Below are 27,896 nucleotides of genomic sequence, written 5' to 3'. Positions count from 1 at the left end.
TGTCCTTTAGTAGTGGTTTCTTTGCAGCAAATCGACCAACAAGGTTTGATTCATGCAGTCTCCTCTGAACAGTTGCTGTGATGTGTAACTTGAGCTCTGTGAAGTATTTATTTGAGCTGCAATTTCTGAGGCTGGTAACTAATGAACTTATCCTCTGCAGCAGAGGTAACTCTGGGTCTTCCTTTGGCGGTCCTCATGAGAGCCAGTTTCATCATAGCGATTGATGGTTTTTGCGACTGCACTTGAAGAAACTTTCAAAGTTCTTGACATTTTCCGGATTGACTGACCTTCATGTCTTAAAGTAATGATGGACTGTAATTTCTCTTTGCTTATTTGAGCTGTTCTTGCTGTAATATTTGTGTTGTGGAGAAATAACAAGGCAGGAGACGGGAGTACAGTCAATTTTCGTTTAGTCAAAACCTCTCGTGCTCTACAGTTTCCCGGGCACACTAGTGCGCATGTGCATTTCCTATTAGGTGTAGTAACGTACACTGTCGTAATACATCACTGCTTAGTAACAGCATAGTAACTAATATAAACAGATGTAGATCCCAGATACTACACTCCTCCCCCATAGTGTTTAATTCCCAGAGAACAAGGTAAATATATTAGGGAACTACTAATGCAATATCTGAACAATGCATTCTTAACATTTTTCAACTACTGGGTTGAAGCAGACTTTTCAGAGCCCAGCACAAATCCAGGGGATTATTCTGCCCCGAAGATGGAGTTTGTGTCCTGATAACTAACCCAGGTAATGTCCTTTTTCTTTCCTTTTATCTAGGACATCTTAAAGTGTTTGTTTGTTTTACTGTCTGTTACCTCAAACAGCTCAACTCACAGGTCAAGCTTTTGAGGTGCCTTTCGCTGTCGAATAGGATATCTCCGCTCCTCCTGGGCTTCCGGTGGTGGGCCAGGTTCGGGTGGAAGGTCAGGCTCTGTCTCTCCCGTACGTCCACAGTCAGGAGAATAGTCCTGGGGGTCGTTATTGTTCTCTCGGCGTGTCTCTGCTGGGGCGTTGGACCGTAGCAGATGATCCACATGAACGTTGACCTGGCGATGACCAATTTGGACTTGGTAAGTCAAAGGTCCTTTGCGTTGCAAGATCACACCTGAGTTCCACAGGCTCTTGGGGTGTCTGAAATCACGTACCATCACCCTCTCTCCCTCTTTGAATTCTCTGACAGTCTTTGTGTCTGTCATGAGCTTTCTTCTGCTGTAGCTGGTGCTTTGCCACAGTGCTTGACAAGTCTGGTTTCAACAATGTCAGGCGGGTACGTGGTTGGCGTCTCAGAAACAGTTCAGCTGGTGTACATTCCGTTACTGTGTGTGGTGTGTTGCGGTAAGTAAACAGGAACCGGGGAAGCCTTTGTTGGGTGGGCACAGACTGAACCTCGAGTCTAGTCCAGGCCTTCTTAAAGGTTTGCACGGCTCTCTCCGCAGCTCCGTTTGATGCCGGATGGTAAGGTGGTGACAGGATGTGCCTTACTCCATTGTTTTTGAGAAACATTTCAAAATCGTTTGACGTGAAAGGAGGGCCATTGTCCGATACGAGCTCCTTAAATAGTCCAAAGGATGCGAACAGGTGTCTGAGAAGATTGATGGTCTTCTCAGCTGTGGTCAGTTGAGTAGGGAACACTTCCATCCACTTGGAATGGACATCGACGACAACAAGGAAATGTTGCTTGTCAATCTCGGCGTAATCCACATGGATGCGTTCCCAAGGTGTCGCAGCCCAGGACTATGGATGAAGAGGTGCAGCAGCAGGCTTGTTGCGAACAGCTTCACAAGGTGAGCAGTGGCCTACATGCTGTTGAATGTCCTGATCCAGTCCAGGCCACCACAGATAACTGCGAGCGAGTGCTTTCATTCGAGTGATCCCTGGATGTCCCTCATGCAGGTCAGATAGCAGTCTCCGCTGGAATTTGTGAGGTACCACCACCCTTGATCCCCACAGAACACATCCTTGATCAGTGGACAACTGGTCTTTCCTGTCGATGAATGGACGAAGGTTATCGTCATTTACGAAGTTTGGCCAACCTCCTAATGTTAAGTCCAAGACTTTGGAAAGCACTGGATCTTTCCTTGTTTCCTCTGCTATGTCTGAAGCAGATATGGGCAGTTCGTCAATGAGAGAGATCTGGAAGACTGCTCTATCATCTTCACTGTCGGAGTCACTATTGCATGGTAGTCTTGATAGTGCATCTGCATTTGCGTGATCACTGGATCGTCTGTACTCAATCTCGTAGTCGTAGGCTAACAATATCAGAGCCCAACGTTGCATTCGAAGTGCAGCAAGGGTTGGTATAGCTGATTTTGGTCCAAGGATGGCCAACAGAGGCTTGTGATTTGTCAGCAGTTGGAACTTCCTTCCGTACAGGTATTTGTGAAACTTCTTCACTCCGAATATTATGCTCAGGGCTTCCTTCTCAATTTGAGCATATTTTCTCTCACTTGGTGACAGAGTCCGTGATGCAAATGCAATAGGGTGTTCTTCACCTGACGATAGAACATGTGAGATGACGGCTCCTACTCCGTATGGAGATGCATCACACGCGAGTCTCAGCTTCATCTCTGTGTTGTAGTGGGAAAGCCACTTGCTCTTTAGCAGACGCTGTTTGCAAGTCTTGAATGCTTCTTCGCATTGTGGGGACCAATTCCACTTTGTATCGGCCTGCAGCAGTTGGTGAAGCGGATGCAACAATGTGGACAAGTTTGCCACAAACTTTCAGTAATAGTTCAGGAGCCCCAAAAATGACCTCAGCTCTGAGATATAAGGTGCTCTCCAATGGTTGGTGCTGACACGAGGATGTCGTCCATGAAGCACACAACGTTGTCTATACCGTCCAAGATCTGATCCATTGTGTGTTGGAATTTCGCTGGAGCTGTCGAGATTCCATAGGCCAAGCGATTGAATCTGAATAGCCCCTTGTGTGTATTGATGGTCAGATACTGTTCTGACTCCGGATCCAGCTTCAGTTGCTGATAAGCGAATGCCAGGTCCAGCTTACTGAAAACCTTCCCACCAGCTAGAGTGGCAAACAGATCTTCAGCGTTTGGTAGTGGATATTCCTCTGGTAGTATGCAGCGATTTACTGTGACCTTGTAGTCACCACACATTCTGACGGTCTTGTCTTTCTTTGGGACTACAACAATCGGTGCGGCCCAGTCGCTCTTCGCTACTTTCGTGATTATGTTATTCTTCTGTAGGCGGTCCAGTTCCTTCTCTACTGCTTCCTTAAGAGCACAGGGAACTGGACGTGGTTTGTGAAAGATAGGCTTGGTTCCTTCTTGCACTCTGACTTTTGCTGTGAAGTCTTGTATTTCGCCGTAGCCAACTTTGAAAAGTTCTTTGTGCTTCTCCAGCATGTTAGTGAGTGTAGCCTGACTCACTGGTTTGTCCTTTCTCAGACTGAAGATTTCTCCCCAGTTCAACTTGATCTTTTGTAGCCAGTTTCTGCCTAGCAAGGCTGATTTTTCTCCTTTAACAATGACAAGCGGTAGCGTCCACTCCTTCCCCTCATACCGGACTGGTACCTGGATCTGCCCTAACACAGGAATAGTGTCACCAGTGTATGAAGAAAGGCGGATGGACGCTGGCTGAAGAGGGCACTTTTTCAGTTTTTCTTTGTAGAGTCTCTCTGGAACCAGAGATACAGACGCTCCGGTGTCCAGCTGCATTTTTACCGGTTTTCCCGCGAACTCCATTTTGAGATAGATTCCATCTTTTTGTTGTTGAGCTGTGTACACTGTGGACAGTACTTTGTGCGCTCTTGCTGTGTGTTTTGAGGCTTTACACACTTTCTGTAAATGTCCAACCTTTCCACAATTGTGGCACTTTACATTTTGGAATCGACATTCACTGTGCTGATGATTATCTCCCCCACATCTGTAGCAACTTGGCTTAGACCTTTGAGATGTGGGCTGCTTTGTTCTTGTGTAACCTTGAGGACGGGACTGAGAAAAGTGTGACTTTTGTGAGCCTTTTTCACCACGTGCATCACTGACCTTGTGAACACCTTTCTGACGTTCTGCATATCCTGATAGCTCAATAGTATCCCTGTGGGCAAGCTCGAGTCCAAGTGCGATATCACAGGCTTTCCGAAAGGTCAGGTCCTTCTCTGACAGAAGCCTTCTGTGATATGCTTCACCTGTGAGACCACATACAAACTTGTCTCGAAGAGCATCATCAAGAAATTGTGCAAACTCACATGTACTTGCCAGCCTTTTCAAAGCAAGGATGTAGTCAGCCACGGTTTCCCCTTGACTCTGGTGACGTTGGTAAAATCTGAAACGTTCTGCAATGAGAATTGGCTTAGGCTTGAAATGCCTTGAAAGAGTTTCAGTCAGTTCTGCATAGTTCAACTCCACTGCTTTTATTGGTTCAATGAGACCTTTTAGCAATCCATACTCAGTTGGACCCAAAACACTGAGAAATACGTCTGCTTTCTTTTCCTCTTTGATTTCATTTGCAGCCAGCCAACGCTCAAAACGCTCCAAATAGGAATCAAAATCCTCTTTTGTAGACTCAAACTCTGGTACTCGACCAATGGTTGCCATTTTCACAGTTAATTGTTCAGTTTCCTTATTCCTTGTATTCCTTAATTGTCCTCTAATTCTTCACTTCAGAAGTTTCTGCAATTTCTTCATTCACTGCACTCATTTGTAATAATGTACACACCGTGTTACGTTCCTTCTTCCTTTTTTTTCTTTCTTGATAATATTTCTCCACTGAGATCGCCTAATTTCAATGGGTTCAATGACAGTTTTTTTTATTTTACCACCAGAGGGCAGTGTCGCTATTCTGGACTCCAATAGTCTTGCTACTTGGCAGCTCCTGAACACTGTACCTGCTAGCAGTGCTTAGCCTTTTTTTACTGGCGAAAGAAAATAAAAAATAACTGACGAATTACGTAATTATTTTGAGTTTCATTACTCACGCAACATTCTTCCCTTCAAGCAATGTCCGTTAAAGAAGTTTAACCACCTCGTCGCCACTGTAATATTTGTGTTGTGGAGAAATAACAAGGCAGGAGACGGGAGTACAGTCAGTTTTCGTTTAGTCAAAACCTCTCGTGCTCTACAGTTTCCCGGGCACACTAGTGCGCATGTGCATTTCCTATTAGGTGTAGTAACGTACACTGTCGTAATACATCACTGCTTAGTAACAGCATAGTAACTAATATAAACAGATGTAGATCCCAGATACTACACTTGCCATAATATGGACTTGGTCTTTTACCAAATAGGACCATCTTCTGTATCCCACCCCTCCTTTGTCACAACACAACTGATTGTCTCAAACATATTAGGAGTTAAAGACATCTTTAAAACTATTTTATTTACCCTTTATCTCCCCAATTTTGTGGTATCCAATTGGTAGTTAGTCTTGTCTCATCGTTACAACTCGTACGGACTCGGGAGTGGCAAAGGTCGAGAGCCGTGTGTCCTCTGAAACACAACCCAGCCAAGTCACACTGCTTCTTGACACAATGCCCGCTTAACCCGGAAGCCAGTCACACCAATGTGTTGGAGGAAACCACGTACACCTGGTGACCGTGTCAGCGTGCATGCGCCCAGCCTGCCACAGGAGTCGCTAGAGCGCGATGGGACAAGGACATCCCTGCCGGCCAAACCCTCCCCTAACCCAGATGACGCTGGTCCAATTGTGCGCCGCCCCATGGGTCTCCTGGTCACGACCAGCTGCCACAGAGCCTGGACTCGAACCAGGATCTCTAGTGGCACAGCTAGCACAAATGAACTTTTTAACAAGGCACACCTGTTAATTAAATGCATTTCAGGTGACTGCGACTACAAGCCAGGCCTAATCACCCAACATCAGTGCACGATGTCACTAATGCTTTTGTGGCTGAATACTGCAGGAACTTGCTTCCAATGTTCCAACATCTAGTAGAAAGTCTTCCCAGAAGAGTGGAGGCTGTAATAGCAGCAAAGGGGGACCAACTCCATATTAATGCCCATGATTTTGGAATGATGTTCGATGAGCAGGTGTCCACATACTTTTAGTCATGTTGTGTATATGCTTCTGTAAGATTGGCTTTTTAGCGTGCATAGTGATGGTTATCAACTGTACCACAGAGATGGAACGTTAGTCACAGAAAATAGAGGTTGTGGCAGGTGTACGAGATTTGACGTCAGAAGAGTTAGATGGTGTGTTGAGTGGTGGAGTCCCGTCCTCCCAGGCCATTGGCCTGAGGTAGGACAAGATAGGTTTAAATAGTGGAATAGGGTGGTGGCTTTTCAATGAATGTAGGGTTAGATGGCAGGGCATTTTCTATTTATATTTTCCGGTTTCCGTTTATTCCTTGCAAAGTATAAGGGATTTATACCCCAGTCTAATTGGTGGCGGCAATGCAACATTTATTGGATTCCAAACGCCATTAAACCTCATTATATCCAAATCTCTGGTTGATTTTACTGCTGGTTTAGACTTTGTCTGGGCAGTGTCTTAACATCATCCTACAACCTTCTCTGAACTGGGATTTTTCTTCTTCTTAAAACAGGTTTTAACAGGATTCCTAGAACCTTTTCTAAGATTCTTTGTGGATACAGGCCCTGGAATCTATCTGGTAAAGAAACCACCATTTCTGAAGACTTTCAACGCTTGTGTTTGAAGTGTAGTAGAATTTCATAGAATCTGCAGAGCATTTGCAGCAACCAGCATACCACCCTGCATTCCACTGCTGGATTACCGCTGACGCTAAGCAGGGTTGGTCTTGGTTGGTACCTGGATGGGAGACCAGATGCTTCTTGAAGTTGTGTTGGTGTGTGAGTAGGAGGCACTCTTTCCTCTGATCCCAGGGCAGTTATTGGGGACATTATCCTTTGTGGGGTTCTGTCCTTTGGATGGGACATTAAAAGGGTGTCCTGACTATCTGTGGTCACTTACTGTATGAGTAGGGGTGTTAAACAAATCAAATCAAATGTATTTATATAGCCCTTCTTACATCAGCCGATATCTCAAAGTGCTGTACAGAAACCCAGCCTAAAACCCCAAACAGCAAGCAATGCAGGAAGCACAGTGGCTAGGAAAAACTCCCTAGAAAGGCCAAAACCTAGGAAGAAACCTAGCGAGGAACCAGGCTACAAGGGGTGGCCTGTCCTCTTTTGGCTGTGCCGGGTGGAGATTATAACAGAGCATGGCCAAGATGTTCAAATGTTCATAAATGACCAGCATGGTGAAATAATAATAATCACAGTAGTTGTCGAGGTTGCAGCAAGTCAGCACCTCAGGAGTAAATGTCAGTTGGCTTTTCATAGCCGATCATTGAGAGTATCTCTACCGCTCCTGCTGTCTCTAGAGAGTTGAAAACAGCAGGTCTGGGACAGGTAGCACATCCGGTGAACAGGTCAGGGTTACATAGCCACAGGCAGAACAGTTGAAACTGGAGCAGCAGCATGGCTAGGTGGACTGGGGACAGCAAGGAGTCATCTTGCCAGGTAGTCCTGAGGCATGGTCCTAGGGCTCAGGTCCTCCGAGAGAAAGAAACAGAGAATTAGAGAGAGCATACTTAAATTCACACAGGACACCGGATAAGACAGGAGAAATACTCCAGATATAATAGACTAACCCTAGCCCCCTGACATAATCTACTGCAGCATAAATACTGGAGGCTGAGACAGGAGGGGTCAGGAGACACTGTGGCCCCATCCGATAAAACCCCCGGACAGGGCCAAACAGGCAGGATATAACCCCACCCACTTTGCCAAAGCACAGCCCCCACACCACTAGAGAGATATCTTAACCCATGACTTGGTTAAATTCCCAATCTAACCATCATTGTACATAAATTATCTACAATATTTTAGCTTATTCAATTTCAAAATGCTTTATAGTCAAATATAAAAATGCATTAATTTTAGTGCTAGAAAGATTTTTTACGGGCACACATTTTGCTGTTAGGTAGGATATTTATGTCTCTTCGCCACAGAGGCGCTCAAATGACTGATTACGTAACAGCCGCATTTCATTACTTAACAACATCCGGTTAGCATCCATAGCTTCTTGTTTGAAGCTGAAATCCCCGTGCTTGATATTGCATCTATGTTATTTGACGTTTGCCACTGACAGTGTTCAGGTTTGCTAAAAGAAGGTGCTGTCACTTGAAAGGGGCAGACAAGATAACGACTTTAGTTCAGGTAAGGGAATCGATTTTGTTTGCTAGTTACGCTAGCAGAGCAAGCTAGCTAACCAGAGCTAGCTGGGTAACGCTGGTAACTTATTTACGCCGATAAGCCTCCCGTGGCGTATGGATATTTAATCGGGTCAGTGACTGCGCTACACGCAAATGTCAGCGAGATAAATAAACTGACTAATTAACGTTAGATGGAAGCGACCTCAGTTGTACTAACTATGGGGTGACTAATGTCAAGATGGCGACAAGTGCGGTAGCTACAACCGTATCTGCCTAATTTAAACTTTAATATCCCTCAAACTTTTTTGTAAGCCATGAAAAAAACTGTTTAAAACTAAGACTATAAAATTATTCCTCAATTAGTCGAAATAACCTTATAACATGTCGCAAGAGGAACATGTAAAGGCTAAGCTGGCCACAAGGATGCTGTCAAGAATAGAAACGTTAGCTAGCCTAGTTACTGAACATGCTTACTCGACAGACATCCCCTTGGCCCTGACTCATCTGAGGACGAAATGCTGACTGATGCGGAAGTGGTTTTGAGTGATTCGGATATCGCAGTGAACAGACCCAAATAAAACCCTGCCCACAAGATGAAGCGAAATGATATCGCCCTTCATGATCTGCACGCGAACATCATCCACGGAATTACGCGGTTAAAATAGACGAGAGGGCTGACAACCTGGAGAAGATGGTAAAGGAGAACGCATTATGCGTCTGTGAATGTTGCATCAAACGGGGTTCCAGAAGAGACCAACGAAAATGTAAAGGTGATATCAGCCTGAATGTGGCACCTGACCGTTGAACGAAGTACATGGATAATGCTGTGGATGTTGCCCATCGCCTTGGGAGTCAAAAATTAAACAAATGGTCCCGCTCGGTGATAATCGTGTTTGCATTCCGTTTAATCACTTAATCCCAGAGAAGTTCTTACTTTCTCTTATTTCATTTGACTTAATTGATTTGAAGCTGGTTACTGGTTTCTATTTTGGAAAGACTGCGATGCGGATCTTATTTTTGAACAAGAGACGCATTCATGCTCGGAAGACAATACTTTTTGGATATGTCAATGACATGGTTAGCGAACGGCTCTCTTCATTCAGCTGGGGTTGCCATTCTAGCCCACAATTTTAAAGGCAAAGTTTTAGTGTCTAAAGCAGACACTAAATGACAGTGGTTATTGATATTCCTGATAGACAATTTATACTGTGTACAAAACATAAAGAACACCTTCCCTTTTGCCCTCAGAACAGCCTCAATTCGATGGGCCACGGACTCTACAAGGTGTCAAACGCATTCCACCGGGATGCTGGCCCATGTTGACACCACAGTTGTGTCAAGTTGGCTGGATGTCCTTTTGGTGGTGGACCATTCTTGATACACACAGGAAACTGTTGAGAATGGGAAAATCCAGCAGTGTTGCAGTTCTTGACACAAACCTGTGCTCCTGGCACCAACTACCATACCCCTTTCAAAAGCACTTAAATATTTTTCACCTTCTGAATGGCACACATACACTATCCATGTCTCAATTGTCTTAAAAATCCTTCTTTAATCTCTCCTAATCTTTTCATACATAAAATTAACTTAATGGGTGAAAAAAATTATATAACATCCCTAATAGGTATAAATAGCAAATTGACAAACACTCGATACTTTGATAATGTAACTTGTCTATAGTGTAAAATGCTTTTTTTGTGTGTGTGTGGTTTTATGCTTTTGTAATATGCTTTTGTTGTGTGGTGTTTTGCACAATGTTCGTGTGACGCAATACAAAAAAAAAACAGCTAGCTAGTACAAGTTATTTAGTACAGTGTCAGGTAGCTAATGTAATGTTGATGTCAACAATTTGATATCTAGTTAGCTAACAGTTGGCATGGTCAAAGTGATTTAGAACTAACCCAAGATGGACCATAGCCTGTTAACAATGGTAGCAAATTAATCATAGTGGGCAGAGCCAAGCACGGGCTAGTGGGATCCTATTGGCGTGTTCTAGCATTTATTTGCATATTTCTGTTAGGGAACGCCTACTCTGAAGTGCACGTGTGCAATAACTCAATTAGCCTTGCACTCCTTCTAAATTATTATATATTTTTTTACTTTGGCAATGGGTAAAGTAAAGTACAAAATGCAGTCTACTCTGTTACAGATTTTGGTTTTGGGAAACAGAAAAATGTATGGAGATTTAAAAGTTTAATCGATGAGAAAATTGGCAGAATATTGGCTGAAATCTCTTGCTCCATCTTCTCCCACTTGCTGCCCTCTGGGCTTCTTTGCATCACCATATTTGGTAGTGAGTGGAAACTACAACCGGAAACTCCAACCGTTATAGATCCTGTGAAATGTCTGTCTCATTGTTATATCTGTGGTATGGCTGTGATAAGTTTACTGTACTTCTCCATCAGATAGCTGTGTCATCATTGCCATCTCACACCCCTTGTTTCATTGCCAAATGATCAGTACATGGACTGTACGAGTAGCATGACCTACTGTACGTTTGACAAGTTAATTTTATTAATGGCAGCTACTTCCTCAACAAGGTTACTTTCTTGTCTTGAGACTGACTTTCTGGAGCCCTTGACCCACTTTAATTAGTGATGGTGGTGTCTTATAGGCCTAGATTAACCTAACCTAATTGTTACTTTTCAGGAAATGGCCATACTGTGCATGAAATCCAAATTGCAGTTGTGGTTCTGAATAATCAGTGACTCATTCAAGAATTCTGATCGCTTTGTAGCCTATAGGCCTATCTCGGATACCAATGCCAAGAATGTGTTCAATAACATTCTCTAACCTACTTAGTCACGCGACTTGGCTTTGATTTAAACTGAAATTCATTGAAAACAAGCAGTGAATGTAAAATGACTCCTCTCTCTCTCGCTCCAGATGTGACGGCGCCGTCTTGCTGTGTGCCATGAGTAACAGCCACCCCCTGCGGTCACTGACCTCGGTGTCAGAGATAGACCACCTGCACCTACTGTCGGAGCACCTGGGCGCTCTGGTGTCTGGCGAGGAGTACAGTGATGTCACCTTTGTTGTCGAGGGGAAGCGCTTCCCTGCCCACCGGGTCATCTTGGCGTCACGGTGCCAATATTTCAGGTAACTAGGGCTGGGACTGTTATTGGTCAGCCAAATTACTGCGGGTACCGTAATACGTTTTTAAAGACTCACATTTTATCCTCTCCTCTGTTCATGACTGCATGTGCTGCTGCAGGAGAGGGGTGATGCCTAGGCAACCAAAGACTTGTTTGCTACACCATGTTGCATGTTTCAGCTAGGAGCAACAACGTTTCATGTCCATGTTAGTGTAGAGTCCATGTTACAGCAGAAACTGACTCAACCTCACAAATCACGGCTGTCTACTATGTCAGCTGTTATGAGGCTTATTTTGATTTCATGACGGTCTTCCTCCATAATCGTTGGTAACACAGTTATACGGTAATTGTGCCAACCCTACTAGTGACTACAGGTTACTTTAGTCACTGTGCGTCTGCTAAATGACTTAAATGTAAATGTAAAATGTCTCTGAAGTCTAAACCATGAGTAGGCAAGGCTGGGTCGCTATCATTTAGGGCACGAAGATTAGCGCATTCTAGCCAATTGGTCAAGGTAATCCCTCCCTGTTTGTTTGGTGCCCAAGGAACATGACACCGGTCCTTGTGTCATAACCAATGTATCCATTCGAGATTGACCCAACTAGCCTATTTGAATCAGGTGCTGCAGTGCTTGGTTGAAATCCTCCCATAGCTCTTCAGGTTGAAGGTGCACCCAGCTCCCTACCCCTTCTTTACACAAACCTGACAAGCGTCCCTCCATCCCTCCACAGAGCTATGCTCTTTAATGGCATGAAGGAGTCTCAGCCCCAGGCCGAGGTGCCCCTGGAGGACACGCAGGTCGAGGCATTCTCCATGCTCCTGCAGTACTTGTACACGGGCCGGGCGAGCCTGAGTACGGCCCGCGAGGATGTTTTGCTGGACTTCCTGGGCCTGGCACACCGCTACGGCCTCCAGCCACTAGAGGACAGCACCTGTGAGTTTCTGCGCACGGTGCTGAACACGCAGAATGTTTGCTTGGTGTACGATGTGGCCAGCCTCTACTGCCTGGGGGGCCTGGCGCAGGCGTGCTGCGCCTACATGGACCGGCAGGCGCCCGAGGTGCTTGCATCAGACTGCTTCCTCACTCTCTCTAAGGTGAGAGTGGCAAATGTTTAAGAGAAGGGTGTTGTGGAAATACCTAGTAATAAAGTGCTGAATGGATGGATGGATGGATAAAAGGGAAAACTGTATGAAAGAACTTGAAAAGGTATGATGAGATGGATGGCTGGACAAACGAACAGTTGAAAGAAGTTATGATGACGGTATGTTTGGATGGATGAAAGAAAGTATGATGCATGGATGGATAAAAGATGACACTATGTTATGGTGGATGGATGAAAGCATATTTTGCTGGATTTAGATGAAAAGGGTCCATGTCCTTTCTCCCCCTCTGTGCAGACTGCTCTTCTGGCTGTGGTGCAGCGGGACTCGTTTGCCGCCACTGAGCGGGAGATCTTCCAGGCGCTGTGCCGCTGGTGCCGGCACAACCGTAACAACGAGGTGGCAGCGCAGGAAGTGATGTCGGCAGTGCGCCTGCCCCTCATGAGCCTGATGGAGATGCTGAATGTGGTGCGGCCCTCTGGCCTCCTCAGTTCCGACAACTTGCTCGACGCCATTCAGACGCGCTCGGAGAGCCGCGACATGGACCTTAACTACCGAGGCATGCTCAGTGAGTAACTGGTCAACTATCCAGCCATAATAACACTATTAAACGTGGACATCAATCTTTGCCAAAACTGGTGGTGTGTCTACTTGTTGAAATTACACTGAACAAAAATATAAATGTAACATGTAACAATTTCAAAGATTTTACTGAGTTACAGTTCATATAAGGAAATCAGCCAATTTTAAATAAATTCATTTGGCCCTAATCTATGGCTTTCACATGACTGGTAATACAGATATTGATCTGTTGGTCACAGATGCCTTAAAAAAAAAGGTTGGGGCGTAGATCAGAAAACCAGTTGGTATCTGGTGTGACCACCATTTACCCCTTTACCTCATGCCCACACTACACCATACACGCCATCTGCCGGTACAGTGGAAACTGGGATTCATCCGTGAAGAGCACACTTCTCCAGTGGCCATCGACGGTGAGCATTTGCCCACTGAAGTTGCCGAACTGCAGTCAGGTCAAGACCCTGGTGAAGACTACGAGCACGGAGATGAGCTTCCCTGAGACAGTTTGTGCAGAAATTCTTTGGTTGTGCAAACCCACAGTTTCATCAGATGTCCGGGTGGCTGGTCTCAGATGATCCCGCAGGTGAAGAAGCCGAATGTGGTCCTGGGCTGTTGCGGTCACACGTGGTCTGAGGTTGTGAGGCCGGTTGGACGTACGGCCAAATTCTCTAAAATGATGTTGGTGGTGGCTTATGGAAGGGAAATAAACATTAAATTATTTGACAATGGCTCTGGTGGATAATCCTGCAGTCACCATGCCAATTGCGTACTCTCAACTTGAGACGTGTGGTGCTGTTGGATGACAAAACTGCACATTTTTAGTGTCCTTTTATTGTCCCCCAGCACAAGGTTTACCTGTGTAATGATCATGCTGTTTAATCAGGTTCTTGATATGCCACATCAGTAAGGTGGATGGTTTATCTTGGCAAAGGAGAAATGCTCACTAACGGGGACGTAAACAATTTTGTGGGGGGGAAAAACATTTGCAAAAAGCTTTTTGTGTGTGTGTATAGGAAATTTATGGGATCTTTTATTTCAGCTTATGAAACATGGGACCATGTTCAGTATAGATAGAGATTGATTAGTAAATGTGAAGAGCATTAACTGGGTAGCATTTTTTTGAGCAATTAGTAATGGTAACTGATGGTATCTTCTGTGAGGATCGGGTTATGCTTCCCCCTCTTTCTAATGCTTTTGAATACACCACTAGCTGATACCTAAAGTTACCTAAACTGCGCCCCTTGTCCCCCACCAGTCCCCGAGGAGAACATTGCCACCATGAAGCACGGTGCCCAGGTGGTGAAGGGCGAGCTGAAGTCGGCGCTGCTGGACGGAGACACGCAGAACTATGACCTGGACCACGGCTTCTCCCGGCACCCCATCGAGGAGGACGGGAGCGCAGGCATCCAAGTCAAGCTGGGCCAACCCTACATTGTCAACCACGTCCGCCTGCTGCTGTGGGACCGCGACAGCAGGTAACAACACCATTGACAAATTGTTGGTGGTGAAGGTTTTTACTTTTTCTTCTTGTAATTGCACATCTCCATGATATTAATATGGTTCCTTAGACAAACACTTCTTCAGCCAATTTGAGATCTGATGTCTGCATTGCAACTGCAAAAGAGACAACCTCGAAACACCTTTCAATCCTGGGTGAAATTCTTCATTCATGTTAGGCAGTCTGAATGTTCACTATTCTGCTTGCATTTTCTTCTTTTGAAATAGATTTTGATAGATTCCGTTTCCATATATTAATGCATGTGTTGGATTGTGTCAAGAAATTAGTATGGTCCTAAGCATGGATTTGTGATACTGTACATCACTCTTTCTCTATCTAGGTCGTACTCTTACTATGTGGAGGTGTCTATGGATGAGCTGGACTGGGTGCGTGTAGTGGACCACTCTAAGTTACTCTGTCGTTCCTGGCAGAGTCTATTCTTCACAGCGCGTGTCTGCAGGTAAACTAACACACAGACCGAACCGCAAAGCAAAAACTTTCTTCCCCCTCTGTTATAAATGAGAATTTTGAAAATCATTGTAAATAAGAATTGGTATTGAAGGGAATTGCCTGGTTAAATTGATGTTGACATTTTTCAATGGGGGTAAAATGACAACTGTGGATATATTTGGTTAAATATGATGGTCTAGCATAATAATGCACCTATAGACTTGTGTGATATGGTATCTTTACATACATACAGTTTGGCTACTTGTCTCATGAGCTGTTTTGTCTCACAGGTATGTACGCATTGTGGGGACACACAACACTGTGAACAAGGTGTTCCACCTGGTGGCCTTTGAGTGCATGTTCACACAGCGACGATACGTTCTGGAGAAAGGACTCCTGGGTAAGGTTGTTTTTCTGTCAGTTCTTGGGGATATTTTCATAGCTTTTCTATTAGGGATTTGGATAAACTGATCTGGGGACATTTTTCTTTGTTTAGTATGCCAATACTGAACGTCCATAGAGATATTAAGGGCTGGTTTACTGAACCTATACGGAAACAAAAATATAAACGCAACAGTTCATATAAGGAAATCAGTTAATTGAAATGAATTCATTAGGCCTTATGGATTTCAGTTGACTGGGAATACAGATATGTATATTTTGGTCACAGATACCAGAAAAAAGTTAGGGGCGTGGCCACCATGTGCCTCATGCAGCACGACACATCTCCTTCGCATAGAGTTGATCAGGCTGTTGATTGTGGCCTGTGGAATGTTCTCTCACTCCTCTTCAATGGCTGTATGAAGTTGCTGGATATTGGCAGGAACTGGAACACGCTGTCGTACACATCGATCCAGAGCATCCCAAACATGGTCATTGGGTACTCATGTCTGGTGAGTATGCAGGCCATGGAAGAACTGGGACATTTTCAGCTTCCAGGAATTGTGTATAGGGGCCATGCATTATCGTGCTGTAACATGAGGTGATGACGGCAGATGACTGGCACGACAATGGGCCTCAGGATCTCGTCACGGTATCTCTGCGAATTCAAATTGCCATCGCTAAAATTAAATTGTGTTCGTTGTCCGTCCGTTTGTTGTCTGTTCACAATGTTGACATCAGCAAACCGATCGCCAACACAACGCCTTACACGCTTTCTGCCATCTGCCCGGTACAGTTGAAACCGGGATTCATCCATGAAGAACACACTTCACCAGTGTGCCAGTGGCCATCGAAGGTGAACATTTGCCCACTGAAGTCGGTCACCACGCCGAACTACAGTCGGTTCAAGACCCTGGTGAAGAATGATGAGCACGCTGATAAACTTCCCTGACACTGTTTCTGACAATTAGTGCAGAAAATCTTCGGTTGTGCAAACCCACATTTTCATTAGCTGTCCGGGTGGCTGTTTTCAGACGATTCCGCAGGTGAAGAAGCCTGATGTGGATGTCCAGGATTGGTGTGGTTACACGTGGTCTACGGTTGTGAGGTTGGTTGAACGTACTGCCAAATTCTCTTAAACGACATTGTTGGTGGCGTATGGTAGCAAAATGAACATTCAGTTCTCTGGCAACCGCTTTGGTGGACATTCCTCCAGTCAGCATGCCATTTGCACACTCCCTCAACTCTCCCTCAACTTGAGGCATCTGTGTCATTGTGACACAACTGCACATTTTAGTGACCTTTTATTGTCCCAGCACAAGGTGCACCTGTGGTGATCATGCTGTTTAATCAGCTTCTTGATATGCCACACCAGTCAGGTGGATGGATTATCTTGGCAAAGGAGAAATGCTCACTAACAGGGACGTAAACAATTTTGTGGGGGGAAAAACATTTGCAAAAAGCTTTTTGTGTGAATAACAAATTTGTGTGAGCTGAGCTTGTGCGTATGAAAGATTTCTGTGATCTTTTATTTCAGCTCATTAAACCATGGGAACAACATTTTACATGTTGCATTTATATTTTTGTTCTGTATATGTTCAGCCTATTCCTGGACTAAAAAGCACATATACTGAAGCATGTTTCTAGTCAGCACATGTATTCAAAAAGATCTCCGTTGGAGTGCTGATCAAGGATTTGGTCCTCCTTGTCCATATCTTATTCCTTATGATCTAAAAGGCTGAAATGGATCCAATATCACCACTCCTACTCTGTTACTTTGGGAATTTCCAGTACTTGACTTAGTCCCAGTTTCCCAGACCCCAGATTATTTTCTTTTGTAAGAAACCTGTTTTGGGCCTTAACAGCCCACGGTGATTCAGCTACTAGCCAAATCCCTCACTCGCCTCTCCCTCAACACCCCTTACTCAAGTCCCTGACCGTAACGTGGCAACCATCGCATGCGGGGCCAGTGTGATCGAGGGTGTGAGCCGGAGCCGCAACGCCCTGCTCAACGGGGACACCTCCAACTACGACTGGGACTCGGGCTACACCTGCCACCAGCTGGGCTCAGGGGCCATCGTCATCCAACTGGCCCAGCCCTACATGTTGGGCTCACTCAGGTAAGGGGGCTGTGCCTGAAATGGCACCCTATATAGTGCACTACGTTAGCCAGAGTTGATGCCATTGTCATCCAGCTCAGGTAGGGGGAGTGACCGAGACCGTGCCCTCACCATCAGTCCAATGGTTTGTGTGTTTCTGGACAGACTGCTGCTCTGGGACTGTGATAACCGCAGTTACAGTTACTACATCGAGCTGTCCACCAACCAGCAGCAGTGGACCAAGGTGGTGGACCGTACCAAAGTGGCTTGCAGGTGAGAATGTGAATCCCCCTGTTTCAATGTATTCTTCTCTGCTGGTCTCTCTCTGTTATTTGCTTCCTGTTATTTTTTTATATTTTATATTTTATTTTTTTGTGGATAACTGTAAATTGTAAGTTTCCACTGTAGGGAAACATGGACAATGAAATAGAATGGAGCCTTTTTTTAATAGGGTTGTGAAAATCCCAGTTTTTGTGACAAAAAAGAACTCGAAGCAGACCAAACTATTTTGTCCTTTAAAAACCGGCTTAATGGTATGTGCTATAGCTTAGACAGTAAACACATGTGACTCAACATTAATGTTCGTTTCCAACATTAGGTCTGCTTTCCTAAAGAAATGTTAAATCTGCTTCATGTTTAAAACATTTTATGACCTCTTCATGTTTGGTTTCCTTGCCACACTTTTTCTGAGTATCACGATACTTGTCACAAGCCTACTTTCTGGTTGTCAAGGTTTGTGGTGCTCTACAACTACGTAAATGTCGCAGGAGTAGCATTTTATCTAACAATTTTAGATTGGCCGTAAAAAAAAGAAAAGACAGCCGCTTAAGCTTATGACCATATCGATCAAACTAAAGATCTGTTGGTCAGATTGGGGCGGCAGGTAGCCTAGTGGTTAGAGCGTTGGACTAGTAACTGCAAGGTTGCAAGATCGAATCCCCGTGCTGACAAGGTTAAAATCTGTCGTTCTACAAGGCAGTTAACCCACTGTTCATAGGCCGTCATTGAAAATAAATAATATGTTCTTAACTGACTTGCCTAGTTAAATAAAGATAAAATAAAAACTCTAGAATTTAACAAGAAAAGACAACTGAGTTACTCACTGATATATAGTATTTAAGGACTAAGCTTTTTGTTTACATTGATTGAACAATAGATTTGTTCAAAATCCAACCACTCTGCTCTCATTATATTGGACACTTTGTCAAATATAATATGATGGACTGCATCCCAAATGGCCTCCTATTTCCAACCTTTGACCAGGTCCTGTAAGGAAATGGAGTGCAATTAGGGACATAACCATAGAAATATCAACATTTTACTTATTAATTGGCCCAGACAAAAGAATATCAACATTGTTTGTCTTGGTGTTGAAGGTCTTGGCAGACGCTGGTGTTTGACAAGCACCCCGCCTCCTTTGTGCGCATCGTGGGGACCCACAACACATCCAACGAGGTGGGGAGAGATGAGCAGGCTCGGGAAGTGAGCTGAACCTCGATGAGTCACACACCCCTAATGGTGTCCCAAAGCTGTCTCTCTTTCCTTATTTTCTCTCTCTTCCATCCCTTTCTTTTCCCCTCTTCCATTCCTCCCCCTCTTTCTCGCTCACCCTTTATACATACTACCTAATTTTTTCATCCATATCAAATTAACACACCTGCCTTTCTTTCTCAGGTCATTTGAATATGATGTCTGATCACAACCATGTAGAAAAGCATTTAACAATATAGCATGTGTAAGCAGTTGATGTTATTCTTCAATAAAACAGATCTTAAAGCAAATCAGGGGGAGAAAAATAGGTTTATTCAAGGAGAACAAATCTTAGTTATGCTGGAAAGTAGGTAATTCTTCCCTGTCCTCAGCCATTATCCTCCACAGAACAAAGTGACAGGATATAATTTATAACCCAACCCTAGCCTGTGGTTGACCAATTAGAATTCATTGCAATAAAACTGGGCCAATGGCCAATGGCCAATACCATGTATCCTGTTTCAGTCTCAATGTATAGACAATTTGAACCAATAAGAACTTGCCACATGTAGCTATACCGGACTGACTGCCACATGTAGCTATCCTGTGTCTCTGACCCATTACTCTTCAGTTCCCCATTACAGAAAAACAACTATTTCCATTGATCATTCATTCCCTCTTGACCTTAAATACACAACGCAGAGGACTTTGAATATTCTTAGACATCCATAGCTGTAAAATGAACCAAATGTAAACATACTTTCTAAAACAATGAAAATCACAGCACTTGCACTGTATTTATTATTTTAATCTGTATTAACCTCTCTCTGTCCCTCAGGTGTTCCACTGCGTCCACTTTGAGTGCCCCGCCCAGCTCGACACAGAGGTCAAAGAGGGCAGCCCGAACTCTAAGTCCCAGCAGCCTCCACTACAGCCCCAATCACCCTCCCAGTCCCAGCTCCAACTCCCCACCCGGCCTTCCTCCGCCTCCTCGTCCTCACACTCCCACCCCCTCTAAGGGGTGTGCCAACCCCAACCTCCCCCCTTAGACTCCAGGGGAGAACCACAGAGACTACCCTAGGCATCTCAATGCACACAAGCTTCTTTTGTGATGTTACTCTACATAATATGCTGCTCAAATGAAATAAATATATATTTATATGAAATTAAACCCTTGTTGAATGTGATGTTTAAGTTGATGTCGCGCCTGACAAGGGAAAGTTCAACATTTCTTTTTACTTTTCAAGAAGCAGCTGATTCTTCATTTTAATGACCAATTTAACCATCCCATCCATATTCACTCCATTTACAGTGCTTTCTCCATGTGTTTGGAGACTAAAGCTACAATTGTTCTTTTAGCTCACTATTCCAGTGTTTTAAATTTGACAAGACAGAATTCAATAACAAGCATGAATTAATAAAGCATTTATGCAATCAAATGTACATTTCATGGAATCAGATTTACACACTGGGCTAGACTTTAGATCAAATGATGAACCCTAAATGGTAGGTATGGACGTGGTCATGGTGGTAAGCTTTGGGCCAATCCGGAATGGACCCCTAGATGCTATGCACTTGTGAACATCCTACTAAATTACTTTTGATTCTGTAACTCTATGCTTGTGGAGATGTGATAGAAGTTGACCGGTGCAGTAGAGTACCACCGTATGAGTCATAAAACCAAGTGGTCAAACAATGAAATTGTTCCAATAGTTTTTCCACCATTCATTTTTCCCATAGGGGATTTTAGAAACATTTAAAATCAAGGCTGTTTTGTGTAGGCTGATCCTGGTGTGACGTTTTGATAACCATGTAAATCTCTAGGAAGTTGTGACTTATCAATATATTTGCCTGTATTTACCCGCCCAAAAATGAAACGCTTATTAGCAGCTAATGTGTTCATATTTTCTGAGATATGAATACCAAATATGTCTACTTCACCATCCGCCCATTTTTTTTGGTAAACTACAAGGTAGTGTAAACACTGTCTTTTAACGATCCAATACGTAATATGGTACACTTATCATAATTAGGGTTTAGTCCTTGAAATGCTAGTAAAGTGATCAAGATATTCAATGAGACTGCAGGGATCCAGATTTAAGAGAAAAAAAAATGTATCCACTGGATTTCTAACCCCTTGATGTTCTTTTTAGATCTTATTTTAATAGCTAGCATTTCAATAGCCATATTAAATAGATATGGAGGCAACGGACAGCCTTGTTTTACTCTTAAAGCTCAATACTTTCTGAGAAGTAACCATTATTTACTATTTTACACCTGGGATTGCTGTACTTAACTTTAACCCTTGTATAAAAGATTCACTGAAATTAAAGTACTCCAGGCCTTTATATATACATTCTAGATGTACTTTATCAAATGCCTTCTCAAAATCTTCTATGAAGACCAGGTCTGGTAACTTTGATGTTCCATAATGTTCAATTGTTTCAAGTAATTGTCATATATTATCTCCAATATATCGTCCATGTAAAAAGCCTGTCTGATCAGAATGAAAAATATCTGGTAAAACCTTTTTTATTCTATGCGCTATGCATTTCACCAGGATTTTTGCATCACAACATTGAAGTGTAAGAGGCATCCAGTTTTTTAAATGGACTGGATCTGTATACTTGTTTAAAAAGTAATGAAATTAGACCACCTTGTTGAGTACCTGAAAGGCGACCATTTTTATATGAGTAATTAAAACATGCTAATAAAGGATCTTTGAGTACATAAAAAAGGTCTGATATACCTCTACTGGTATAACATCAAGCCCTGGTGTTTTTCCAGACTGAAAATATTTAATTGCCTCAAAGTTCCTCCTCTGTAAATTGGCCACCACACAGGTCTGAAGTGGGTATTGGGAATATGACCCTCAGTGTATCGAATGATACTAATGTATTATCAACAAATAGGTCACAAAAAAACACCAGACCGTTCCTATACCAGAACTGAAATGCCGTGTCAATCTGTGACGCTGGGAAGAGATGATTAGATGTAAACGCAGAGAAGCCGCTTGCTTGTTTAAGGTTAAAGTGATTTCGGAATTGGGACCAGATTTTAAGGGAGTTATTAACAATGGGGTTCAAAACATGGGTGCCAAGGTTCATGGGCATTGGGGAGCATAGGAGGGAGACCGGAGAAGTTGTAAGGCTGGACTGTAACTCCATGATGGCCCAAGTTAGACCATCCTTGTTTTCAAATGTAGAAAACCAATAAACACATTTAGATATATTTGCTGACCAGTAGTAGTGTAAAAAAATGGGAAGGCCCAGCCCGCTTGCGGGCTTAGGTCTCTCTAGATATACACTACCGTTGAAAAGTTTGGGGTCATTTAAAAATGTCCTATTTGAAAGAAAAGCAATTTTTTTTGTCCATTAAAATAACATCAAATTGATCAGAAATACAGTGTAGACATTGTTAATATTGTAAATGACTATTGTAGCTGGAAACGGCAGATTTTTTAATGAAATATCTACATAGGCGTACAGAAGCCCATTATCAGCAACCATCACTCCTGTGTTCCAATGGCATGAAGGGAGTAGTACGCAGCATTGTACGAGATCTTCAGTTTCTTGGCAATTTCTCGCATTGAGTAGCAAGAGGCTCAATAGCCATATCAAATTGTAAAGGGGATAAACAGCAACCCTGCCTGGCCCCCCTGTGGAGAGGGAAGTAGCTGGAGGTAACATTGTTGGTGTAAACAGAAGCCACTGGGGACATATATACATACACACATATACTTTAAAAACATTTAAATAAATAAATAAGAAAACAAACCCAGTAAAATTCAACATTTGTATAAATGTAAACCCTCTGTTATACATCCCAACAAGCCAGAACACCGGAAATTGACTGGCAAATGCTTGGTATTTAATATCCGTCCTGCAGTGTTCGCTCGGCTATACAATCTGCAAACCCGTGCCATCCGCCACCAAGCACCAGGGCGGACCAACCAGTCAAATAGTAAAGAATAATGCACATGGTCCTTTGTGAGTATAAACTTGTACGCATTAAACATGCTCACGGTATGTTAGTAGGGTATCCTATTAAGGCATGGAAAGAGAGCTCAGTGGCTAGCCTTAGGTAGTGACTAGGCTAATTATTACCGCGCCACCTATCACCGTGGCTGTACAGCCGCAGCTAGTTGGCAAAAACGAATTGTGACGTGTACTGTAAATAAAAGTATTCTCAAACTAATGTTATATTGACCTTGTGAGAACATGTCACCCTACACATACCATCATTGTTCATAACGTTAAGTTACTGGATGAATAATTGTCGTTTCTTTGGCAGCATGGTGGGCACGTTTCTAAGCAAGATATATATTCTCTAGTTGGTCCTCTAGTTAGCACGGCTAGTGCAGGGTCATAGTATGAGCCCACAATGGCTAGTTAGTATTATGTCGCCTGTCCTGTGGATGTAGGTGCGCGACAATGTATTCTTTGGCCTTGGGTTGGGTCTAAGAATCTCTTCTACTCGCTGGAGTAGTGATTTTCAGTACAGCTGGGTAAAGAATGCCAAACTTGGGTGTCCAGACAGCGGTCTAGGACACCCTCACCTCGTTGAAGGCTGACTTCTTCATGACTGTCGCCGTGTAATCCTTATAAATGTGAATATTCTGGCCGTCGTGGGTGATGGGAGCCGCTCACGCTGCCTTACGGAAGAATTGAGTGGAATTGAACTACTATGGGTCTGGGCGGCTCCCCATTCTTCGGGGCGGACTGTATGCTTCTGTGCACACGGTCAAGGGTGGGGGTGTAATCGAGGCCTAGAATGCCCTGTAACAGTTTAGCTATGGACGCTTTCCGCCTACGGTCTCGAGTCCCTCTCACGCCGAAAATGCAATCGTTTCCCCGGCTCTGTCTGTTTCTCGAGGTCTTCAACCTTGGAAGTGAGTTTGACGACATCTGATGATAGTCGGGTGACTTGCTCTTCCAGTGTCACCACTTCGTCAGAGTAAATATTTGCTCCATCTTCCAGGCTATTCAGACGGGTGTCATGTCTCGCCAAGTCTTCGTTAACAGAGTCGATCTTTATGTTGACCTGGGTGGTGAGAATAGCTATTTGTGCAGATAGGTCAGTGGATAATGACTCCACTTTAGCCAGCACAGTCTGTTCAGATTTAATGATAGCCACCATTACCACGGCTAGGTCGGGGGGGGGGATCAGAGTCCGTGTCAGGTGACCCCGAGGCTTCAGCAGAGCCCTGCTCCTTCGTGGCCTGTATCCGTTGTTGTCTCGACATTATACGATTAAAAGGCCAAAAATTTCAGAAAAAAAGTAAGATTAGTAAATTGGGTTCGATTCCAAATAAAATGTTACAAAATGAACATGGTGGGGGAGGTGTTGGTCAAGTACTAATAGCAAATTGTTCACCCTGGATCAGAGCACCGAAACAATGCGTCTTCACATATTGCTGCTCACCAGCGCCCCCAACAGTTTTATAAATTAATATAATCACCCCTTTTGAGGTTATTTAAGCCCAGGTAAAAATTGATATTTTTTATGATCTGCTAAGCCATTACAATTGTAACTGGCTATACTTATTTCCCCACTTACCATAATGATCCCCAAGTTTCAATTATACTTACCACATTCAATGATTGTAAACTTACCATTAAAAAGCTCCTTGATCGGGCCTTGCGAGTGGCGCAGCGGTCTAAGGCACTGCATCGCAGTGCTTGAGGTGTCACTACAGACCCAGGCTCGATCCCGGGCTGTGTTGCAGCCGGCCGCGATTGGGAAACCCATAAGATGGCGCACAATTGGCCCAGCGTCGTCCTTGTTAAGAGAGGGTTTGGCCGGCCGAGATGTCCTTGTCCCATTGCGCTCTAGCGACTCCTGTGGCGGGCCGTGCGCATGTATGCTGACACGGTCGCCAGTTGTACAGTGTTTCCCCCGACACGTTGGTGCTGCTGGCTTCCGGGCTAAGCGAGCAGTGTGTCAAGAAGCAGGCTTAGCAGGACCGTGCTTCCGAGGATGCATGGTTCTTGACCTTCATCTCTCCCGAGTCCGTACGGGAGTTGCAGTGATGGGACAAGACTAACTAATAATTGGATATCACGAAATTGTGTAGAAAAAGAGGTAAAAAAAAAGCACCATGATGATTAAGTGTCCATATAGCTGCACCATAATATTTGCACTGTTAAGCATAGTGTAGCTGCAACTGTGTAAACCTCCAATTGTCCTAATATTCCACCCACTAAATCCTTCCCCCATATCTAGGTCTCTGTTCACTAAGACCATCAGACCACATTTGCCTAAAACTAACGCTACAGATAGCAATACTGGGGGATTTGAAAAGCCATAGTCAATCAATCAATAATATAATAATTATTTTGGCAAAGATGTTTATTTTTAATTTACAATCTGTAGAAGCTATGAGAATAGGAAGGTTCAGGTCTTTTGTGAAGCATCACAGCACAGTTGAGAAATGTATGGCAAATAGAAATCCGAAATGGATGATGTTGGAAGATAGATGGGAGGGGTTGGGTGGAGCTGAAGGGTGGGACTAATAACAAGATAAACAATATAGGGCATACGGGATCTGTGAAATGTGTATAGGTGCGGAGCTTTTGTGAAATAGCACAGTTACAAGTGGAAATAAAATTGGATGGACAACAGAAATAGAGGAAGGACTAAGAACAAATAAGAGAGAACTATTGTAAAGTGGATTGTGTCTGTAAGATAGGTATAAGATGTAGAAATTGAAGGTAAAAGCAGAAGTGTTTATAAGTTTACTCCAATTGGGGGATTGGTGGTAGGGTCGCGGGGAATAATAATAAAGGCATATTCTTTAAAAAAGTATGTATGTCTATATAGGTATGTGTATGTATATATGTGTATATGTATGCATACGTGTATGGATATATATATTTACCCCAAAAAATATGGGGGAATGGAAATGATGCAGACAATTACATTGGAAGCAACATTCTTTCCGCAATACTAAGCTGATCCACCCCTAAAAAAAAAAAAAAAAAAGACCATCAGACCATCTACCTGACTCATGATGCGCCTTTGCATCCTAAGGCAAACCCTTGACTGCCAATTGTAGGCCAGAGGGAAATATGGGCAGTCCCATGATAACATAATTCAATACTGCCACCCTTCACTCAAACATTCAAAGCCCCATAGGTCTATTGCATATCAATTATGGTGCTTTTTAAGAGAACTAACCAAATAACATGGAAAACAGTCAGAAAAAAAATATTAATTACAATGATAGATTATATAATAGAAATAATAACAGCACAATATTATAGATTCATGCTCATATTTAGAAGGTCCTAGCAAGGCTATAAGCATGTCAGTTCATTGGATCCAAATGTTCGAAAAAGAAAAAGAAATAAAGAGAAAAAGACCTGCAAATATTGCACAACCAGTTCTTTATGTCCATTACATGCAAGACATATTTCATGTAGTCCTCATTATATCCTGTTTTATTCCGACAAAAAGGAAGGAAAAATGAACATAGATTCTAACAGACGCTAATGACTGCCAGTAAAAATGTGTCTTTGGCATCACACTACCCATAAAGGAATACCTAAGTTTAACTTACAATCGACCTTGACACATCCATGGCACGATAGCAAAGAAGACATGCAGTACTGACAATCCAGAGCGAGTAAACCTGTAAAACCAACCATCTCTCCACCCATACACATTTTGTTTTTATTCCAGGGTTGTTGCTCTATCACCTCGGCTGTTTTACACCCATGCCTATATCATTAGGATCAAGAATAAAAAGGTAGCATAAATAGCTCATATAGAAATATATAATATACTTCTCGCTTAGAGAAGTGCTTCCATAAGCCAGTTAGTGTTGGTTCTACCGTTAACTTTAATCCGTTTAACCTCCGAATCTACAGAATTGGTGTCCCCCACTTGGACGGTTGCGCTAATGTAGGCTAATGTGATTAGCATGAGGTTGTAAGTAACAAGAACATTTCCCAGGACATAGACATATCTGATATGGCCAGAAAGCTTAAATTCTTGTTAATCTAACTGCGCTGTCCAATTTACAATATCTGTTACAGTGAAAGAATACCATGCTATTGTTTGAGGAGAGTGCACAGTTATGAACTTGAACATTTATTAAAAAACCAATTAGGCACATTAGGGCAGTCTTGATATAATATTTTGAACAGAAATGCAATGGTTCATTGAATCAGTCTAAAACTACACATACACTGCTGCCATCTAGTGGCCAAAATCTAAATTGCGCCTAACCTGGACTATTACATTTTGGCCTTCCTCTTGCATTTCAAAGATGATGAAAAAAATGCATGTTTTTTTAACTTTGTATTATCTTTTACAATATCTAATGTGTTATATTCTCCTACATTAATTTCACATTTCCACAAACTTCAAAGTGTTTCCTTTCAAATGGTATCAAGAATATGAATATCCTTGCTTCAGGTCCTGAGCTACAGGCATTTTAGGTGACTTTTTTTTTTTAAGTGTCCGGTCCTTAAGAGGTTTTAACCAGCCCGCCACACACGAATAGAGACCACAACCCTGTTGTCAATACCCAATCCATTTGCCAGTGTGTATTGGAACAATACGTCTTTTACATTTTTAATACAGATCTTTGTTTCTTGTGACCTATAACTAGCATCTCTGTTTTGTCAGAGTTTAAAAGTAACACATTTGCCACCATCCACTTCCTTATGTCTGAAACACAGGCTTCCAGGGTAGGCATTTTGGTTCTTCACCATGTTTCATGGAAATGTACAGCTGTGTGTCGTCTGCATAGCATTGAAAGTTGACATTGTGTTTCCGAATGACTTCACCAAGAGGTAGCATATACTGTACAGTAAAAACAATAGTGGTTCTAGAACGGAACCTTGAGGAAATTACCATGGATTTGTCAGAGGACAAACCATCCACAGAGACAAACTGATATTGTTTCCGACAGATAAGATCTAAACCAGGCAAGAACTTGTCCACGTAAACCAATTACGGTTTCGAATCTCTCCAAAAGATTGTGATCGATGGTGTCAAAAGCGGCACTAAGGTCTAGGAGCACGAGGATAGATGCGGAGCTTTGGTCTGACGCCATTAA

The 27,896-nt window shown here is 43.2% G+C and overlaps 2 protein-coding genes across 6 annotated transcripts; one reads left to right on the top strand and one right to left on the bottom strand.

Moving 5' to 3' along the window:
• Positions 1-403: 403 nt before the first annotated feature.
• Positions 404-8,933, bottom strand: LOC129834314 (uncharacterized protein K02A2.6-like). Its single transcript, XM_055899186.1, has 2 exons — positions 8,631-8,933; positions 404-7,494 (listed from the first exon to the last, which is right to left on the bottom strand). Exon 2 carries the CDS (start codon positions 4,558-4,560, stop codon positions 2,761-2,763), a length of 1,800 nt encoding a protein of 599 aa, XP_055755161.1. The 5' UTR covers positions 4,561-7,494; positions 8,631-8,933; the 3' UTR covers positions 404-2,760.
• Positions 7,909-20,000, top strand: LOC129834312 (BTB/POZ domain-containing protein 9-like). 5 transcript variants are annotated; one of them, XM_055899181.1, is made up of 11 exons: positions 7,909-8,160; positions 11,043-11,255; positions 11,983-12,346; positions 12,650-12,920; positions 14,187-14,406; positions 14,770-14,889; positions 15,170-15,279; positions 17,191-17,380; positions 17,525-17,632; positions 18,736-18,841; positions 19,668-20,000. In XM_055899181.1, the coding sequence occupies exons 2-11, from the start codon at positions 11,071-11,073 to the stop codon at positions 19,845-19,847; spliced, it is 1,854 nt and encodes a 617-aa protein (XP_055755156.1). In that variant the 5' UTR covers positions 7,909-8,160; positions 11,043-11,070; the 3' UTR covers positions 19,848-20,000. The 5 variants fall into 5 exon arrangements, with proteins under 5 accessions (XP_055755156.1, XP_055755157.1, XP_055755160.1 ...); XM_055899182.1 differs by having other exon boundaries at positions 9,405-11,255; XM_055899185.1 differs by having other exon boundaries at positions 7,910-8,160; positions 18,736-18,877; positions 19,668-19,725.
• The last annotated feature ends 7,896 nt before the right edge of the window (positions 20,001-27,896 follow it).

The sequence above is a fragment of the Salvelinus fontinalis genome, chromosome 35, assembly GCF_029448725.1.
Source record: "Salvelinus fontinalis isolate EN_2023a chromosome 35, ASM2944872v1, whole genome shotgun sequence".
Lineage (NCBI taxonomy): Eukaryota > Metazoa > Chordata > Actinopteri > Salmoniformes > Salmonidae > Salvelinus > Salvelinus fontinalis.
This window is presented reverse-complemented; position numbering and strand designations above follow the sequence as displayed.

Coding starts and splice junctions, on each gene's coding strand:
- LOC129834314 (XM_055899186.1), bottom strand. CDS start 4,560: ATGGCAACCATTGGTCGAGTACCAGAGTTTGAGTCTACAAAAGAGGAT.
- LOC129834312 (XM_055899181.1), top strand. CDS start 11,071: ATGAGTAACAGCCACCCCCTGCGGTCACTGACCTCGGTGTCAGAGATA. Junction 14,890..15,169: donor TTCACAGCGCGTGTCTGCAG/GTAAACTAACAC, acceptor TTTGTCTCACAG/GTATGTACGCATTGTGGGGA. Junction 17,633..18,735: donor CGTACCAAAGTGGCTTGCAG/GTGAGAATGTGA, acceptor TTGGTGTTGAAG/GTCTTGGCAGACGCTGGTGT.